Below are 14,702 nucleotides of genomic sequence, written 5' to 3' on the forward strand. Positions count from 1 at the left end.
TATTGGGGGCAGACGGTGTCACCCAGCCTTTGCAGCCATTTTAATCTGTCTGACACACCTGGTAGTGGAATCCCAAGATAAGGTTTTGAGGTTCCAGATCCTCCTTCTGTGACCTGAGTTGAACTGTGACACTTAGTTCAAGTGGTCTAGCTGATAAGCTTCAGAAAACAAGTTCATAAAAAGTGACACAAACTCATCTGAAGTTTGACTTCTTCCCATCACAGTCACTCCTGCTCCTTTAGAAGGAAATTGGTTTTAAAATACCGCTACTGACTAAAAGAATTACGACTGACATGTCCTTTTGCATTCCAAGATTTAATCGCTAAATGATTTCCCAAGTCTCAGATAGCACAATCCCCAACAAAACAGGCAGGTTTGAATGGTGATCTATTGGTTCTACAGAAAAAAGGAAACTAAATTGTTTCATTTACAAAATCTGTTAATGCTGAAGTACACCGGCATACATGTACTTGTAACAACATACTTTCCTTTTCCTTCGAATCTACACAGAAAAAAAAATGATGGACACTTTGAGGTAAAAGAAATGTAAAAATGTAACCACAACTTTTAACTTACCTGTGCAAAAATATGCACTGTTTTGTAAAATTGCTTAGATTTAAGGTGAACATGGTTTTAATCTGATGGGATGTAAACTAAAGGATCATCATCTGAAATGTTCTTTTCTGTCAAATTTAAATCAAGTGGATGAAAGGCAGGGAAGTCATTAATGCAGCACAGTCTGATAGGAAGAGATAAGGATGTGGTATTTTCCACAGTAATAGATGAGCTAAGCATGTCTCCTCCTCGCGTCTTTGTCAAAGTGACTGTCAGGTTGACATTTATCAACGGCTTGCATATTCAATACAACACGCTTTGTTTCTTTGCTGATCCGTAGCAGTCATTCAAGTGAAATGAGAGTAAACAAAAGTAACATTTCTTAGTCTTTTTTTGTATAGACAACATTGTCCATGTGAGCTAAAGGTTGGACTTTGCAACCTTCCATAGTCATTTAATGTGTGATTTTGTTTTGTTTCTTTGTTTTGTTTAGTAAAAAAAAAAAAAAAAAATATGAGATGAAGCTTAAGACTCAAATTTTTTTTAAAATGAGGATGAACGTGATTATAGTTCCCTAGTTTAATTGTCTTCATTATAATCAGTTCAGAAAATAAAAAATAAGAAATCATCACGAGCCTCTTCTAACATTTGAGACTACATGAAAACCATTGAAAAAAAAAGACATTGAAGTTTTCTGTGCTCCATGAACTGCTCCCTCTTGCTTTGGCAGCAAAGTTTTTTTCAGGAAGTGACTTAGTGGTTTGCTGATATCGTTACGATCACTTGTACTGTCTTCGCCACTACTATGAACGTTTTTGCATCAGTAACTCTAAAACTAGCGGTACGTTGCGATCTCTTAAGACTAACGTTGCTGCTTCTGTCTCTGCAGAATGGCTCAGAAAGAGAAGCTTCAGTGTCTAAAGGACTTCCATAAGGACACTCTAAAGCCATCTCCAGGCAAGAGCCCTGGCACTCGGCCTGAGGACGAGGCGGAGGGCAAACACCCCCAGCGGGAGAAGTGGGCAAGCAAGTTGGACTTTGTCCTGTCTGTGGCCGGCGGTTTTGTTGGTTTAGGAAATGTCTGGCGTTTCCCGTACCTCTGCTATAAGAATGGTGGAGGTAAGACTTTGAATTGATGTGGACAGCCATTAAAAATTCACACAAACTGTCAAATCATTTTTTTTTTTGGCCTTGTTTGTGTTGAGGTCAGTTAATCTGAATGTCTTTTTTTCTTCCATCAAGGTGCTTTTCTCATCCCCTACTTCATCTTCCTGTTTGGCGGAGGCCTGCCAGTCTTCTTCCTGGAGGTAGCCCTGGGTCAGTTCACCTCTGAAGGTGGAATTACCTGTTGGGAGAAGCTCTGCCCCATCTTTACTGGTGCGTACCTGCTAATGAAAGAATTCCACATCACAACAAAGTAGCCTAACATTTGTGTTTATACAAGGCATCTGCCTGATGCGTTTGCTTTCAATTCAGTCTTTCACCACAATAGTGATCTGTGTATGCTTCCATAACAGTTTTTATCAGCGTAAACATTTTACAGAACAGCACAAATTAGGAATTTGAATTAGCAATGTGAGCCGGTCTGAGTTTCAACAACTCGTACATAATAATATAGATAACACCAATGTATAAATCAAAAGGATGCCAATACTTCTACAGCTCTTTGCCAACTTTTAATTTTATGAATTCTAAAACTTTTAGAACTATCTTCAATTGTGCTGGATTCAAGAGCCACTAAGATGCAGGGAACACAAACAAAAACTGACTTAAAAACCAAATTTGTTTGACCTAAAATCTTGTTAATTTTAGGCAGGGCGTAGGAATTGGTGTTGCCAAAGGCAACAATTAGTCCTGAAGTTGATGAGTGACTTCTTAAGCACATACTGCTTTGATTGGTTTGACAAATGAGGGCCTGTGCTAATTCAGACTAGGCATCATTTCAACAGGTGACTGCAAATATTCACGCCGTTTTTAGTCATCACCATGTAGAATTAATAAAAAAAAAGAAAAAGAACCTGTGCCTAATCCATTTATCAGAGATTGGCAAACTGAAAGGACTTTGTTTACATTTGTCGGAAAGTAATGAAAGTTTTTAGCTACAGCAAACCATGAATTGCAACAAATTATTTAAAGGGGTTCTAGAACCGTTTTTTAGGTTTGTTAAAAGGGCTCTTGTCTTAGAAAGTATCACTTACCTTAAAAAAATGGACCTACTGAGCGATCCAGCCCAGTTGTGGCATAGAAATGTAGCATGCATAAAGCACACAGCAGTATAAAACTGCATTTAGGGATTATTTACATACCCGCCTTTACATGTGAAATGAGCTGTTACTATGCTAACAGTGGTTTTATTATCAAGGATCTATGGATAAGCATAGCCTGTTATCATTTGCAACTGATGACTGTGGTGCAGGAAAAAGGCAATCTTTCTTATTGTCCTTTGTGGCACAGTTTCAATTCAGCCTTATTTTGCCACCACTGCAAGTCATATACCTGTCCCATAATCTGCTTCTATGCCCCTTCTCTGTATAATGTGTTTCACTCTTAATTCCAGTCTGGAATACGGGTGTAGAAACCATTAACTATATGAGAACCAAACTGAGTGACCCCTCCATTTTCTCCTTCCAAAGAGGAAATACTCCAAGAAGCCAAAATCCCATAGACTTCTACTGAGAAATAAGTGCTATTACTCAGTCATTATATCTGACAGAATAACCATTCTTGCTTATCCCATTTTTTAATAGTTTTTTCTGTAGTGCAATTTTTAATGTTAAAAAACTGGCCAGTCAGATTATGTAATAAAGTATGTGGTCTCAGGTCAAAATGCTGTGTAAGGTGAATCGGTCAACAGTCCACACCTTATGACCGATCATTCCAAACCATGAGGTGCTGAAGGACAATTGCAACTAATTCTCTACAGACTTGATTCTTCCTTTTACATTGGCTCCGCCCTTAGCTCTGAATGTGACTCCACCCACTTCCACACCCTTTCCAGTATCTTGCAGAGACCCATCTTCTGCTACTCTCCCATGACAACTTTGAAGGTTCTGATCTCCTCCAGACCTCGGCTCTGTTTTCACACAGCAATAGCTGCGTAACAGAAGGCTGAGTCACACAAGAATCTCCTCCAATCAGGCTGCAGAGACTTTACTCAGCAGCCGTTACCAGGCAACCAGGCTTTCACAGATACACCATATACACTGAGGCTGCTATTTCACTCTAACCTCCTGGATATCGCACCTCGTCTCATAAGTCTCATGAGCTTTTCCCGTAGAGCACTGAAATGTCTTCTTTTATCCTTCCGTCTCTTGTATAAGCAATAATCTTCACTTTTCTGAAGTGCTGTTCCCCGTTTTCTTGCCTGGTTTTGATGGCAGCTTTTCTTAAGCATTTCTTCTCACCTCCCCCTCTCCTCCTGTTCGCTTCCGTCTGAATAAGGTTAATGTATTCAGCACAGTTAGCTCCCAGGTATATTTGTCATTCCGTTTCCTTGAACCAAGCGGCATATTGGACTTGCTCTTCAAACCTGGAATGTTATTTATGCCACAGCTGTTTCACCATCTTCAATAAATTATTTACTTCATCCACTTTTCTCACTCTGCTGTGTCGTGTTTGTTCCTTTCGGGGGATTTAATAAGTCTGGCACGCACAGAAACACACGCACACACACCAGACACGCCGCACAGAGTGTCCCGAATCACAGGTTGTCATGGCAACACCACAGCAACACATCTGAGAAAAGGAGATGGAGGGAGAGTGTGTGGAAGCAAAGAATTGGTGTGGTTAGATTATTGGAACTGGCAGATGGATTGATAAAGACAGAAAAGATAGAAAATGAGAAGATACGTAAATAAAGACGTCTGTCACCTCCTTCAGTTTGCTTTAGTTTTCTCCAATTCTCTTTTTTTCCTCCCTGAAATAAATAAAAGATGTAAGATATTAGAAGTCAGGGTGGCGTAGGTGGGATTATGACAGGTTGACGTCAGTATCACGTCTATGCAGGACGAGCTGACAGAAAAACCTCTATTGGCAGATTCAGTTTCAACTGAGAAGATGGACGCGTCTGTGACGGACAGGGCCAGATGGAACAAAGCATGAATAATTAACGAGATGAAAGGAAAACTGCATCTCCGTGGGAATTTTATAAAACCAATATGATGAATACTTTTAAACCCCCCCCCCCCCCCCCCCCATTCCACTCTTCCACTCTGGCCATTATTGCTGAAAATACAGTTTGTTTGTTGAAGACCAATGATGACCACCACTGTCTGCATTTTAAGCAATTCTCTTAAACTTCCCAACAGGATAATTAGCTGTGTCACAAGAGAGGCGAAGCTTGAACAGTGGCATTCTTGCCGGCTTATTTTCTAACTGTGACAAATTAATAAATAAAGGTCTTTTTGTTTCCACTTCCCAAGAAAAGATTCTCTGGAACAGCAAGTAAATCCTCTCTAAGTGAGGTCAACTGGGGTTAGCAGATGAGCTTGAGATGACATCATGGAGGACGGTCTGTTTGTTTGATCAGCACTGTACCATGTTATCCAAGTGTTCATGACTGTGTCCGTGTTGGTTCGGGTTGGCTGTTTATTGGCCGAGTGGACAAAAAGAGGTGATGCTTAGGCTTTTCTCGCGATTTCATATGAACTGAAAGCCCACAGATGGCCAACAAGGATGAGGAAGTTTCTCTCAAACGAACCCAGACGGCTCTCAGCTCGCACACACAGATGGCCGGTGACGTTGAAGGATATTAATTTGGATGAGTGGCCTCTGTTGGCTGTTAGTATGCATGAACATGACTTGTTAATATAATTAGGAGCTGCTGTGTCTGCAGTCTTTACTTGACCTTTAACCTAGAGCCTAATCCAAATTCTGCATCTGTTCCCACACTGCAATATTTTTCATTTGTTTATTTATTTTTTAAACCTGGCTGATTTGAGGGCAATCAGCTGATGAGTCTCTAAATGGGTCAGACAAAAAAAATCTACACTATTGAAGGAAAAAAATAAATAATTGTTCTGGTCTCTAACAAACCAGAACATCTAGAAATGTTGGACGTTTCTGACTGTGGGTCGCCTAAATATTTTGGGGGCATGCCAGTTATTGTCAGAGAGGTCCAGTGTCCATCATCACTTCACATCAACAAAGTACTACCAAATGCGGGGGATGGAAGTGAGGGGTTGGGATTACACATCTCTCAATAGGGGACAGGATTATCCGGTGTAGATGAGATGCAGAAAAGCATTTCCGTATAATAAAAAAAAAAAACACAGACCTCTTCTTGCTGCTTTTTGCAACATCACCACATAGCGCTTTTTCTTTTTTTTCCAGGTATTGGCTACGCCTCCATTGTGATTGTGTCCCTGCTGAATATTTACTACATTGTCATCTTGGCCTGGGGTGTTTACTACCTGTTCCAGGTACATCTTTGATAAACATTTTCTCCTTCCTGGTAATGTATTTCCTAGCTTTAGTATTTCTGATAATGTTTTCAAGGCAAGGAAAAAAATCAATTAACTGTTGAATAATTTGCAAATGGTCACTAGATAGTCATATTTGAATGTGTCAATCCATTAACAAAAGCCATGCTTTGCATCTTTTAGTGCTTTCAACCGGAGCTGCCCTGGGCCAAATGCAAGCAGCCCTGGAACACTGAGCGCTGCATTGAGGATACCTACCGCAAGAACAAAACCCTCTGGGTGGCTGCCAACGCCTCCAACTTCACCTCCCCCGTCACTGAGTTCTGGGAGTAAGTTACATAAAACCACACATACCTGCTCAGTTGCATAACTGCATAAAACGTCAGTCACATTTTTCATGGCAACAGTTCCTTTAAGTTTTCATGTCTTCAGCAAACCCATTGCCCATTGGTTTGGTTTCTGGAGTTTAATGTTTTCTTTTTTATGCTGCAGACACAATGTGCTGGGTATCAGCAGTGGTATTGAGGAGATTGGCGCCGTCAAATGGGACCTGGCCCTGTGTTTACTGCTTGTCTGGGTCATCTGCTTCTTCTGTATCTGGAAGGGTGTCAAGTCAACTGGAAAGGTAGTTTTAATTCAGTACAAATGTATTCTATTTTTTCTTCTGTTTTTATTTTTTTAAGGGAAAAAGAGGTTTTCCCAAGTTTCCTGATAAAGGACCTTAACTGTCTGCATTATCTAGAATTTGTCAAATCACGAATGGGATTACTTATCTTTAAATTGTCTCAAATAAAAACCAAAAAGTCTACCTTAAAACTGAGATCAGGGTGGTCTAATAAAATAAAAATGGGCCCACACCGCTGTTTATTCTTTTTTTTTTATAAATTCCTTCTTGATAATAAAAAAAAATCTGTCTACAGATCTTTCTCTGCAGTAACCCATAAACCAATTACTTGTACTCACATTTACTGTAATTTTTACTGCGTCTGCCATACTCATTAAGACGCATTAGAGTCCCTGTGAGGTATTTGGTTCTTCTGGCTTTTGCTGGTCAAAACTATTAATGGTGTCCAATTGAGAAGGACTGTTTGAGTTGTGGCATGTATATCACCTCACCTGTAAAATAAAGACTTTGCTTATTGAGCTGAATATCATAATTTCTACTTCGAATAAGAAATAAAAGGATGATGTCTTAATCTGTAAGAAGCACACAGACTACTTGGGTGTTAAATTGCTACATTACTGATTACAGCCAGGCGATCAATCCCAGACTACTCCTTTTACAACCTTAACATTTTTCATTGATTGGTCCTGTTGGGTTTAGGTTTTCTAGTGGTTCTAAGTGGTAATATAATCTCTCTTTTTAAATGAAATGTGTTGCCATTTCTCTCAAAGCATGTACTGATAAGCTTCCATTGATGAGAAGGCCTCTGGTGTTCTTTCCCTTAAAGAGCCTCTCTGTGTCTGTAATGAAAAATAAGGATGTCAAAAAGAAGCACTACTCATTTCTCTTTACCCGTGTTGTTTTCCCTTGTCAGGTGGTCTACATCACAGCCACTTTTCCGTTTGTCATGCTCATTGTCCTGTTGATTCGTGGTGTAACACTGCCAGGTGCTGCAGCGGGCATCAAGTTCTATTTGTATCCTAACCTTGATCGCCTGATGGATCCAGAGGTAGGTGACACCTTGTACTTGGCAAACATTTCTTTCTTAGATGTAGTTGGGTTATGAACATTTTTACTTCGCTGGTTTTGCACAGACCTGAGCCTCTTTTGCTGTTCCCCACACCAGGTCTAGAAGTCTTTCAGAACTAGAATTGTATTCACTATAGTCCATTTTCTAGACCATGATGTTGTGGCTGAGGTACTTAACCTTTTAATAGCAGAGCTTTAGCTCCAGCGTTGGTACTCTTTGCACCACCGTAACTCTTCAACCGGCTATTTTACGCAAATAACAGGATTCCAGCAGATTCTGAAACAGAAAAAAGCAGCTTTGCACTGATATGCATCACTCTACGGTAGTAAGTTGCTCACGCACGTAAATCAGCTGATATTGGCAAAGAGAAAAGTAGCATTGCACTTTTCTAACATATTGTTGCATATTGGCACAAAGCCGATATGCAAAACTACTTTTCTCTGTGCCAGAATCTGTTGTAACTATGATAATTCTGTAAACCAGGGGTCAGCAATGTTTGATATGAAGTGCCAATTCAATGTTTTCTCCTTAACAACTGTGCCATCACCAACTATAATGCAAACTCAAATACAAAAACCTTTTCAACTTATCTGAAATTTTATTTATTGATAAACAGCAGGTCAAATAACTTTTCAAACGTATTCCCGCGTTAACTCAAAAAAAGTCCTTACATAACAATATTGCACAAGAAAAATAGGCTAAAGTTGAAATATAATTGCAGCTACGTTTGTTTGAAACAAAAGCATTGAATTTGTTGTTTGTCATACCTTCAGCAATAAAATTGGATATGTCAGATAAAAATACCATCAATAATTCTAAGAACTCGTATGCTTTTGGTTTATTAATCTTTTGCTACATTATGATACAGGGCCTGAGAAACTTACTGTAAGTTAATTCTGGGATGTTATTCCTATTCCATGTAAAATTAAATGTTTTTACTTATTCGTTAGTATGCTAATTATAGCAATATAAATTTTCCACAATTGGACAAAAACTTTAAAACTTGTTCACATTGCATATTGACATTTGGCAGAGCAGAAAGAAAGTCTGGGTATAATCTGACCTTGCTTGGTTATAATTCAACAGACTGAATTTATAACTTTATAAATGTCAGTCGCTGCAATGCCAAAAACATGCCTAAAAACAGCGATGCAGTCATAAATGTCTGCAACAGCTTGTGGATCAGCCTCACGCTGTTCCCACTCACTCACGCTCCATCCACTGACAGGTAATTATATCGCTCCACCTGCCATCTCATCGGCAACTGTTTCAAAACACAGGGTCCTTTTTGCATTTTCATTATTGCGTTATTAACGTTTTCATTCCTTTCGCCGTGGCAAACTTCTTTTTTTCCTACGGTGTGCATACATTTAAATTGCCCATTCATGAAGGCTGACGCGGAGAGTAATGCCAATGTACGAACCTATTAGGTTTTATTGAAAATAAGTGACAGAATCTATCCAGGTTGGCGGGGCCAAAGTAACATTGCTGCGTGAATGGACCTTATGATGCCTTAGGGAAAAAAAGCTTCTTGTGAGAAGAGATTGTCGGTGTCACTCAAACCCGTTTTATTTTCTTTTTTCCAAATCCAAAAAATACAAACGGACGACAGATCAAGTGCTTATAGGTGCCGCACTACTGTCTTATTTCTCCATGTTCCAACTGTCGCATGCGTGCCCCAGGCTGCCGACATCTGGTGTAAATGGTTGAAGATGTACGGTAGTTCAAAGAAGTTTCAGAAGTGGACCGATCCAGACCATCCAATGAACCTTTGGTCAAGTAGTGAGAGTGTGACCTTAACTGTACCCAAGCACTGACTGAAGGCATCCAATACCTAACTGAGCCATGTTTGAGGCTGGTCGGTCTTAGTATGATGTAGGTTGCCAGGTGCAAGTGGGAATAGGAGTCTAGATCATAATAAGTGAAGTAGAGAAGACATCCATGTCTAAAAAAATACTAAAACCAAAAACATTGGGTTATATGACATTCGTGGTACGTTTTGAAGAGGATCAGAACTTGAACTGTCACATAAACCACACATTATTTAGACGGCTTTCTCATGTACTAGCCTCATCAGCAAGCCTCAGCCTTTCTGTCCACTTCTTTCTCCCCCCGACTCGGCAGGTGTGGATTGATGCCGGCACTCAGATCTTCTTTTCGTATGCCATCTGTTTGGGCGCCATGACGTCCTTGGGCAGCTACAACAAGTACAAATACAACTGCTACAGGTGAGGGGTCAGTTTTCAGGGGAAGGGGAGGGCTGAGGGTTGGAAAGAGAGGGGGGTAAGGGGATCCTTGTGTGTTCATTAACAAATCCTCCTCATGACATATGTGTGACATAGGGACTGTTTGCTGCTGGGAGCCCTCAACAGTGGTACCAGTTTTGTGTCTGGCTTCGCAATATTTTCCGTCCTGGGCTTCATGGCACAAGAGCAAGGGGTGGACATTGCTGATGTGGCAGAGTCAGGTACGAGGGTTCTGTAAAGGCGGCAGTGATGGTGGGCGCTGCTTCCTAGTTAACAAATTCAACTCAAGTAATTGCAAAGAAAAACAGCAACGAAAGCCAAAACAGAAGTAGCTTTTACGTTCAGTTTCGAACTGGGTTGTTTGGAATTTGGAACTGAATAGATCCCCTAATTTAACACAAATGACGGCATCTGATTATGGAAGCTTCCGCAATCAAACACTCTTTGACAAAGGCTGAACATGAGGAAATATGAACAAGTTGAATCGGTTTGTCCTTATCTAAAGAAAGATATTTGGGGCCTCTTTAGAGATTTGCATTTGCCAAAGAGGAAGTTGCTTCGGTTTATAGTGCATCTTGTGCCAAAGTAAGTTTTTCTTTCTTGGATTTGTTTCTACGGGGCATCAATGGAGTCTCGGTTTTCGTAGAGGCCTTTTCACGTGATGGTTGTTCTGCTTTTCAGGCTTTAGTAGTTTGGACAGTTGAGTTATCCAAGTTAGTTCTATGATTCCACCTCTTAGCAAAACTGCAGAAGTTCCAGTAATCAAAACAAGAGAGATGGTACCTTAGCTTTTAAGTGTTTGCATTTATGTGGTTTGGTCATTTTTGTTCTCCATTGACAACACTTTTGCTAATGATCTTGTGTTGGGTGATGGTCAAGAGGAAGCAGCAAAGTCTGGTTTACTTTGAAAGTCGGATGGTGCTTGTTTTCGTTGAGTCAAAAAATGGCAAATTTGTTATAAAAAGGGAAACATACAAAAGGTAAAAATGAAACTCAATTTTTTAACTGAAGAAAATGATACTTATACGTAAAAGTAACGTATCTCATTGTTTTTACCTTTTTGCATTGTAGTATCTCTTAAGAGATCCCATGGCTCCATTTGCCTAACAATAAATTGTTAAACAACTGTTTACTATTATCCTTCCTGCAATTTGATTTTGATCTTTAGGTTGAATGCTAGCCTTAAAATAAAATTGACAAAAAAAAAAAATCATAAATTGAAGTAAAATAGATAAAACCAAAGAAGAAAATCTCTAAGTACTATCTTTGGAAGAATTTTGTCTTGTTCTTCTCTTTACATGGATGAAGTTTGTGTGTTTGTTTTTTTTACTTGAATGTTAAATCTGTAAACCAAAAAAATATTTTTGAAAGAAAAAACAAAGAGCTTTTGTGCAACTTAATCTTCATTCAGTGTTCAACAGCCAGCATTTTTCCAGTACAATAAATTTAGAAATTCCAAAGTAACAGTTTTCCAGCTCCAAAATAACGGTGTACTCTTATAGTAGCAAATTGCTTGGGGAGTTTCCAAAATAGTCGAGTACATTGTTTTTCCTGTGGGAATCGAAAAGTTGGTCTGAGGAGCTTGATGGACTCCAGTATTGCTGATGTAAACTTTAACATCAAAGGCAAAGTATTTCCATCCTAGAATGAGTATCTTCACATGCTCAACAACAGAGAGGGCGAATCAGTCAACCCAAGCTACAAAGTCCAGCCTGAAAGGTTGCATTTGGAGTGTGGGAAAGTTTCTTGAACAAAGCATTTCCATTCTGGCACATGTTATTTCTTCAGCGAGCTGCTTATGTTGTTTTACAATGCAGTGATGGACGCAATGTTTTCTTGTGTGACGGAGAAGTGATGGAATGGTAGCGTTTCTGCAAAGTCATTCTAGTTCAAAGCTAAAGAATCATCCATTAAAATCTACTTTATAAGGAGTGTCAGTATGTAAGATAAGCTTCATATTAAAGATATTTTCTAGTGACCTCCTGTTAAAATTGTTGTTTTTTTAATCTATCAGAAACTGTGATGATGACTGTTCAACAAACAAACAAGTTCACATTGACAATCTCCTTAAAGGAGATCTCCATTATGAGCAGCTAGACTCATGACATCCTGTGGAGCAATCTTAGGTACTACTGGACATTGTTGTCCTGAGGCCTTGCTGTGTGTTAGTTGCTGCTTCTAGTCGGTTGATTTGTTTGGCGGAATCGTGATACCACTTCAGGAAAAAATAGTTTTCGGAACACCAAGGCTGAATTAAAAAGAAGCTACCTAGCAACACAAACCATTTGCAACTGATGAGACCTCTTGTGTCACCATGTTGGTCTTTGAACGATCTGCTAACAACTAAATTACTTTAGCTTTTGACATCAGTACAGTTGGCAATAGACTAGTGTTGGCACAAAGTGCTCCCAATTGGAAGATAAATGATAAATCCCAAGACTGCAATAAAGGTATGTCTAATTTACTAGTTTTCACAGCCGTTTCCACCATTTTTAATCTCAATTAGCCCCGAGTAATGAGTGCTCACATTCCTGACATGCTTTGTGCTACCATCACCAACGCCTCGCCAGTGTTAGAAAATAAGAAATAATTCCATCAGCAGTCTTAATTGCGCTGGGACAGTGGACACGCACTGAGTTTGCTTTAACCATGACTTTTAAAGCTGCACACACAGAATAGTGTAGTGTTTATGGCCTCTGTTGGTGGAAGGATGCAGACAAAGAGAAATTAAGGCTTCTTCAAAAATCCTTCCTTTTAAAAGACTTGATGCTACAGTGGTTTTGTAAGTGTTTTTTCGTCTTATGCTGTTGTTGAGTCAATGTGGTGTTTGGTTGGATGCCTTGTCATAATTTACAACAAAATCTTTTTATTAACTGCAATGCTGTTTTGCTGTTTTATGCTGCTTTTTTGTTCCTTGGCTTCAGAGTATGTGATGCAGTATTATGCAGTTTTAAATCGTATCTGATTACAGAACATAATTAAAGGAAAAAAGCCATTGCGTATTTTCCCGCACTCACTTTTTATCTGCTGCTGTTTTTGAACCGTCATTTTGCATTCCTTACGGTGAAAGTGGTCTTCACATTGTTCAGGGATGCAAAATGGCTGGAATGACATAGGCACTGATTCTCTGACCGTGTTTTCTTAAATCATCACGTGTCTGCTTTACATCTTCTAGTTGACTGAGGCAATGGCTCATCACTTGTGCAATGTTTGATATGGTTTTGTTAAGGGTAACTTATACTGTGCATGCATCCAGAATGCCTCAAGCTGTCCCTCATAACTGGCTTACTTCCGCAGAGATGCAGTTATATAATATACTTCTCCATTTGAAACCCCTTTTCATATGTTCTTTAATAATCCCTGCTTTCCTTTATTGTTTTAATGGAAGATGGTCTTGCTATGTGAGTGTAAATAATGTAAAATTGTCATGTTTTGAGTGTATGCAGTTTTAATCTGTCATAATGTGCTGCCAAACAGAGAGGTAAGTAAAAACATTAGATAACATTAGACACACCAAACACATTTGATCATGATTGCACTAAGGTTTTTATCTAAGTATAAAGTACACATAGAAAGATTTGTTCCAGTATTTCTGCTAAGAACATAAAATTCACTTTTAAGTATTGTTTTTCTAAGCTTACCCCCCCCATCCACTTTACAGGGATGCAGATTAGATAAGATCATCATATGATACTAATGTTGCTTCTCCCCCACCCCCTTCTGTCTGCTCTTCCCCCCTCCACAGGTCCTGGCTTGGCATTCATTGCCTACCCCAAGGCGGTTACCATGATGCCTATCCCTACACTCTGGGCAATTCTCTTCTTTGTTATGCTGCTGCTGCTTGGCCTCGACAGTCAGGTTGGTAGAAATAGAGACAACAAAAACTGCCGGAAATGCAATTATTGCTTGGCATATAGAAGTAATTGATGAATATGAAAGGCTGCAAGGAAAGAAATTATGACATTCGTCAGTTCTCTTTCACAATCCATCCTTACGAAACAAGTGTTGACTGAAAAATACCAGAAAACCAAGTTCAGACTCATTGTTTACCTAGATCAGTTTTTTAATACAAAAGATCACTTTTTGACATATCTGTTAAAATTCTCATTGGAGAAATCTGATGCTCAATAAAGACAGATTTCAATTTTTTACTTTTCAGGAAATTCTGTACCTTTTTTAATTGGCAAACTTGAAAAAAATTGTTTTTCTAAAATAAGATGTTGTGAATTTCTTTTGCCGTTGACTCTTATTGATTTTATCTTTTTCTTTTATTTTAACACTATTTTTTACTTTACAAAACAGAACTAGAGACATAACGGAGCTTGTCCTATTGCTGGCAGAAAAATTGTGCTCTCAGTGATTGTGACTACCTATTCCTCTGCAGTTTGTGGAGGTGGAAGGGCAGATCACATCACTGGTGGATCTGTATCCGTCCTTCCTAAGGAAGGGTTACCGCAGAGAGGTCTTCATCGCTATCATCTGCTGCTTGAGCTACCTGTTTGGCCTCACAATGGTTACAAAGGTAAGAGAACTGCATAAAGAAACCTATTTATCCCTCACGGATACCAAAAGTAGGGGCAAAGAAAGCTGTAGAACCAAAGACACGGACACAACCTTAAGCTTCTTTTAAAGTTGAAAAAAGAAACCAGATGTTTGAGTTTGTGAAGCACATCCTTGATCATCACTGATAACCGCATGAGTATTTATAGTTGATACACTCATGAAAAGCAGTCTTCAGGCTTCTATTAGTGTGAATCCCTTGAGAAATAATGGCAGGCTATTTATAC

The 14,702-nt window shown here is 39.2% G+C and overlaps 1 protein-coding gene across 1 annotated transcript in view; it reads left to right on the forward strand.

Moving 5' to 3' along the window:
* Positions 1 to 14,702, forward strand: part of LOC101175313 (sodium- and chloride-dependent taurine transporter) — a 32,673-nt gene that overhangs the window by 8,749 nt on the left and 9,222 nt on the right. Inside the window, exons 2-11 of the mRNA XM_004068901.5 lie at positions 1,445 to 1,674; positions 1,798 to 1,932; positions 5,887 to 5,975; positions 6,159 to 6,304; positions 6,468 to 6,600; positions 7,514 to 7,648; positions 9,794 to 9,897; positions 10,012 to 10,136; positions 13,661 to 13,773; positions 14,300 to 14,437. Coding sequence (XP_004068949.1) covers positions 1,446 to 1,674; positions 1,798 to 1,932; positions 5,887 to 5,975; positions 6,159 to 6,304; positions 6,468 to 6,600; positions 7,514 to 7,648; positions 9,794 to 9,897; positions 10,012 to 10,136; positions 13,661 to 13,773; positions 14,300 to 14,437 — 1,347 coding nt within the window. The 5' untranslated portion in view covers position 1,445. The remainder of the gene's footprint in view (positions 1 to 1,444; positions 1,675 to 1,797; positions 1,933 to 5,886; positions 5,976 to 6,158; positions 6,305 to 6,467; positions 6,601 to 7,513; positions 7,649 to 9,793; positions 9,898 to 10,011; positions 10,137 to 13,660; positions 13,774 to 14,299; positions 14,438 to 14,702) is intronic.

The sequence above is a fragment of the Oryzias latipes genome, chromosome 5 (assembly GCF_053564925.1).
Source record: "Oryzias latipes strain Hd-rR chromosome 5, Olatipes_Hd-rR_3.1".
Lineage (NCBI taxonomy): Eukaryota > Metazoa > Chordata > Actinopteri > Beloniformes > Adrianichthyidae > Oryzias > Oryzias latipes.